The 6,010-nt window shown below is 39.9% G+C and overlaps 1 protein-coding gene across 1 annotated transcript; it reads right to left on the bottom strand.

The window, feature by feature from the left end:
- Positions 1-189: 189 nt before the first annotated feature.
- LOC119918646 (kinesin-like protein KIF21A) lies at positions 190-3,621 on the bottom strand (the record flags this gene model as incomplete). Its single annotated transcript, XM_038739384.1, is given in 8 exon segments — positions 190-305; positions 1,087-1,171; positions 1,173-1,255; positions 1,356-1,487; positions 2,057-2,197; positions 3,444-3,459; positions 3,461-3,533; positions 3,536-3,621. Coding segments are annotated over 8 exon segments (732 nt in total), but the record flags the coding sequence as incomplete, so codon positions are not given.
- Between the last annotated feature and the right edge of the window lie 2,389 nt (positions 3,622-6,010).

Here is a 6,010-nt window from a genome sequence, read left to right on the forward strand (position 1 = left end):
ACAAGGATCAGGGGAAGAGATCCTTATATGTTCTTTTATAATTACTTTTTGCAGTAATATGGGATTGATTTCCTATTTTCCTTAAATGAAAGACATTTTCAAAAAAAGCCTCGACTATCAAGACTCCAAGGGTAACAGGGAAATTACACCCTACTTGAGGAAAAAAGGTAAAATCAGTTGTCCACCAACCTGTTTCCTCCTAATGAGTCCTGTAGAAGTCGGGTAAGTTTGGAGTCTCTGTAAGGCACATGTGAAGACCGCTTGCCACGGTCACCCAAAGCACTGATTACATTCCCCAGAGCGAGCTGCAGAAACAGAGAGGGGAGCAAAGCGAAGAAAAAAGTTTCAACAGTTTCAAGGTGCTGCAGCAGTTTACTATGTACAGAATGAAACTAATTTATATACAGAAGGACACAATAAAAAGACAACATATGAACATGTTGCTCACTTAAAAAATGTTCTTTTCTTTATTCCATGACTTTTCTTTTAAATCATTTACCAAATCAGCCCGTCAGTGATTTGTATGTTTTAAATGGTTTTCAGTCTGGTGGAAGCAATTATGGTTTTCATCACCAGGGGATAGGTTTAAAATAAATTACTATTAGATTCAATAAATGTGTACATTTTTTCCTGGTGATCCATTTGTAAAGTTTGATGGTTGTCCCTGCCTTTACCACTAAATGTATTAATTGTGCTCACACATCTCAAATACTCCAGAAATAAAAGTAAATAGAGGAAACCCTGGAATGACAGGGATAGTTACAGGGAACAGGGAATTATTTAAAATACTTAAAAATCTACACTGACGCTGCAACAAAATTTTCACTTAGACTTTCTGCAAGTAACAGATCCAAATCCACTGGTATTGACAGAGCTTCAGACTGAAGCTTGTGTGTGTTGTTGGGTAAAACAGCAGAGATCATGTTAAATGACAAAAGGTTTGCGTTTGTCTTTGTTCTTTTCTAGTTGCATAGTTGATGACCTAATACACTTTGTGTGCCGGATGGACATTTATGAAATTCTGCCACTAGATGGCAGTCAAACTATAGAATATCGGGCTTCTATGCAGAGGAAGGACAAGCTCACCAGTCCACAGTTGATGGAGATGCCCTCTTTGGCGCGATCACCTGTCGCTCCGGTTCTCTTCAGCCTCTCAGAACCGGCCAAGTCCAAAGTGAAACTTGGCGGTCAGCGTCTCATACTCGTCCATCTCAGAGTTTCCGTTGGAGACTCTGTTATCAGTCTCAGTTTCTTGCTGAAGTGACAATGACACACACAGACACTGTTAGTTACACAGCACTGTGCTACCCTTGCAGTACCCTTGTCATTTATCAGAATAATGAGACTGTACTAACATTGTCAGAGGCACAGACGCGAACTTGGCACAGGTGGATGGTGAAGATGGCGTGGGATCGAGAGCTCTGGACGTTCATCTGAGTGCTGGCTGTGGTGCGAGAAAGAGCCCCCAGCTTCAGGCACTGTATCATCTAAACAGGCAGAGAAAAAGCTTTAAATATCAACACACTGGTCAAACTCACTTTGACACAAATACTTTCAGTGTAGGAATGAATATATGAATAATGAATGAATGAAATTGTATTTGTAAAGGCCTTGTGGTAGTAAAGGAGGTGCACATTCAAGAGTGTAGAGCTATTAATATAAACATAAAAAACATCACGTTAAAAACTTAAATGGAGTACGAAAAGAATTGCATTATTATAACTTTAACATCTTTGTTAATTTATCATCAAGATGAAACCAGTGCCGTCTGAGAACCATATCGTCCACTAACAAAGTTAACTAATGAATGATTAAGTTTCTATTAATAGCTGAGATTTAGTATTACAATCGAATGTTATTCCCTCCTATATTTGAAAACTGACAGAAAGTTCTTGTTTATAGATTTGAGCAGCAACAATGTTTTATTCAATTGTCCATCTTTGTGTAGTTATCAGGCACATGTCCACCAAAAGTCTCAAGAACCTATTCAAACTCTACTGCATTAACAACGGCAGTCACAACGGGCGAGATGTTTGTTAAACACACGCTGCTTTACCTCAGCCTCGGAGGACACGGTCCGTGTGGTCACTCCTACTGTGTAGATTCCCCCGGTGGCGTCTTCGTGGATCTTGATGTGAGATTTCTGCTTCATGTCTCGTGTGGAGTCAAACAAGTCCAGAACTTCCTCATTATAAAGCTACAGGGAGCCGAAACACAAATGCACACAAAATATTAACCGGGCAGATTTAAATCATGGATTAAATCATAACAATTCACACAATATCTGAAGAAGAGAAGCAACACCAACAACTCCAGCTAATTTTTGACTAGAAAGGATTGGCGAAATTAAAAGTGGACACCTAGAAATGCAGCGATGCCACGCTCATGTCTACTTTGAAAAGAGAACATACAATACTAACCCCGCTGTATGAGGGGGCATACAGAAACATGCCCCTGCATAGTGTAAAAAATACAATAATGCTAGTATGACAAAGCATGCTATGTAAACCTCTGTATTGTTAATGCAATAATCCTTAATCCCTTTAAGTTTCCTTTTAAAAACACCTGAAACTTTGTGATTTAATTGTATTTGCATATTTACTACTACAAAGGGCACTGTGCTTTACTCTATCGTCTCTGACCGACATTCAGTTCCTTATTTTTAGGAGAACATTAACTGTAAATAAAAATATTACCCGAAGAACAAAGTCTCCCAGTGCACTGATGCAGAACGTAACAAAAAAATTCAGGTAACTAATCTATGATAGATAGTAGAGCTAAAAATTGTGTTAAACTGAAGTGTTTGAGTAAATCCAAGCTATCGGCCAATCATCGGAGCCTTCTCCCTGCTAAATAAAGAATCTGTAAAACCTGCAGTGACATCTCATTTTCTTTTTTATTATTTATTCAAAAAAGTCTTTGCATAGAAAATCTGGAAAATAATAAAAACTTTAAAGAATGTTTATATAAAATGAACTATATGAACAGTTAGAAATAGTAATAACTGTTGGAAACTATCACTATCTGCCCAGTGTTGATTTCTGTGCATTCCATCTTTCACAAATATTCCTCCTCTCCAGTTCTTCTCAAGTAATGTGAACATTGTCACAGTCTGATGGACAGGCACAACTGTCTACTCACATCATTCCTGTTAACTCTTCCTGTCCTCACTGAGACACCACCATCAACCCCCAACACCTCCTAACCCCCTGATGACAGCTGCTGCAGTTCAATTGTTAGGGTGGACATTTTCAAACGATGGAGCGCTGGTTACAAAGCTTGTTAAATGGAACCGTGTCAACAATTTCAGCATGACCTATGACATCTCTGTAAAGCCTGTCCTAATACTAGTGAAAGAAGGATTAATATTCTTTGTCTTATTTAATTTATATTTGAGGTAAAATAAGAAAACATTATTTATGATGCAGTGAAGCTGTGTGCACCTCGAGGAATTGGGCGTAATCTTAAACTCCGGCACGGGCGTCCCTGCTCCTGGGCGGCCTGTCGGCGCTCCTCGATGCCCTTGAAGAGGGGGTGGACGGGCGCGGGATGATACCAAGCTCCTCATCAACGATGTTCACGTCAAAGCCCGTACCCATGGTGTAGGTTCCCTGAACCCGTCTGGATAGGGAGGTGAGAAAAATATAATACATATAGATACAAAAGAACCAAAAAAAAGTTGTTAATGAAGGAATTCTACCGATTATACACATCATAGTCTGCTTACAGGTCTTGGAGAGTACTGCATGTATGAAAAAAGTTGATTACAGTCTTTTTTGGCGTCAGAGGGAGCTTCACCATAAATTGCCTCAAGTGATGTCACTTGAGTCAGCGTCAGTTGGGGCTCAGGACTACAAGTTCTCTAAAAATCTAGTTGTGGAGTTAGAAAGAAGTTATTATTCCTCATCCCTACTTAAGGCTTCATTAGCCACTGCTAGCATAACACACCCGCATCTCAAACCAAACAGTCAGTCGTAGATGTGTATTGTGGGTAAAGAAGGCGTTTGGTGTCGAGTAGGAAGACTGTGTGGAATAAAAAAGACATTATCTCGGTCAACTATGAGATCTGCAATATTATAGAGGTGCAATGCTGAATCGGTGGAGTACTCTGTTAAAAGGGATTCGGGATGACTTTCCAGACAAGAAAAAGGTTTCAGATCTCAACTTAAGACTTATTATTCTAACTTGATAAAAGTATTCTTAAAAAAGGTAAAAACAGTTGGTAGCAGTATTTTCAAACATACAACAAAAAGTACGTGGACTCCCGAACATTACATAAATGTCGAACATCTCAGTCCTAAACCATAGGCATTAATCTGCAGCAGTGTCCACGCCTCTGGTTTCAGGCTTTCCACCAGATGTTGGAACCTGACAGCAGGGATTTGGCCACTGAGTTTGGCGATATGCCCTGGCTCACAGTCAGCGTTCCAGTTCATCCCAAAGGTGTTAAATGGGGTTGAGGTCAGGCTCTGTGCAGGCCATTCAAGTTCCTTCACACAAAGCTGGGGAAACCATTTCTGAATTGATCTGGCCTTGCGCACACCTAGTCATGCCAAAACAAGACGACGGCCTTCCTCAAACTTGTCAGAGAGTTAGAAGAAAACCATTGTCTAAAAATCATTGTATGCAGTAGCATTAACACTTCACTCACCAAGAACTAAGGGCCCCAAACCATAAAAAGAGCCAGTGATGAAACATAAATGTTCACATACATTTTGACATGTAGTGTATTTTGCCTCTGCTCTCTAAAGTGCACTTGTAGGGTATACCAGCTTTTGAAAAGATCTATACAAATAAAGAGTGCATCAAGTTCAATGGGATTTTTTCACTTTCTAGAATTTTTCCACATCCCTTAGGCACAGACATGAACTCATTGCATTTACAGTGATTGGACAAGTTTTTCCAGTCAAGAAAAAAGGTGACTTCCGAGGCTATTGTCAGTAGAAAGCTTGGTAACTATTTACTTACTAGTTTTCCTTGCTCTACCCTTTTAAAATGTATTGTTTGTTTTTTTAGAACAACAAACAGACACGCTAACATATAGCATGTTAAATTTAGCATTGCAAAAAAATTAAACAGAATTTTACCAACTGGTATCTCCTTTTCTTCTTTAAAATTATACACATCTTTCGATAAGGGAACATTTACTCTCTACTCTCACATCTTTACTGTGTTTATATCTGCAACCCAACCGGGCAGAGTTCTTGTGATGCAGCCGAGTGGGTCGATCTAAATCTAGATTAGCCTGTAAAGCCACAGAGGCAAACAGGTCTGACCAGGTCAAGCCACCGCGGCGTGGGTGAATGTGCTTTCAGAAGTAGGCCAGCAGTCACAGAAGCAGTAACTGGGGAGATATGTGTTCATAGGACACACATTAAAAATGTATGCTGTCTAAAAGGTGTGGGTGCACTTGACTTCACTTGGAATCGTGCGAGTGCCGTACAGAAGGAGCTCGGTCGCCACAGCAACCACAGCACTAGGGGAGGAGGGGAGCTATGAGGCCCAAACTTGCATGTTATTCCATGTGGCGAACTTGGTGAAGCAAACGAAGACAGAGGGAGTAGTAGCGGAGTCAAGAAGAAAAAGAGGGGAGAGTAGGACTGCAGCTAATGATAATTTTTCAGTACCATTAATCTGCATATTGTTATCTAAATTAATCGTTGATGTCTGAAATTTAAAAATGCCCATGAATTTCCCAAAGGTCAAGATGACATAGTCAACTTATTTTTCCCTAATAAGCAGAACCTACCCAATGTTTTTCCACATACCTTGACAACTGATGAAGTACCCCAAGGGGGGCAAGTACGGCTGGTTGCGATTTACTGCTCTATTGTAATTCTACAACTGCTACTTCTGTGTACTCCCATTGCGTGTTTATTCCTGGACGGGGATCCACCTTTTTGGTCTTCATGAGGCCTCGTTTCCTTTCAATGCTGGAGTTGTTTAAATAAAAAATAAAATAAATCATAAAATAAAATCGCCATTTTGTCATACATATTGAAATCAGAAA

This window comes from Micropterus salmoides, unplaced genomic scaffold (assembly GCF_014851395.1).
Source record: "Micropterus salmoides isolate LMB-PRFRI ecotype aquatic unplaced genomic scaffold, ASM1485139v1 Ms_hic_scaffold_2322, whole genome shotgun sequence".
In the NCBI taxonomy this organism is placed as follows: Eukaryota; Metazoa; Chordata; class Actinopteri; order Centrarchiformes; family Centrarchidae; genus Micropterus; species Micropterus salmoides.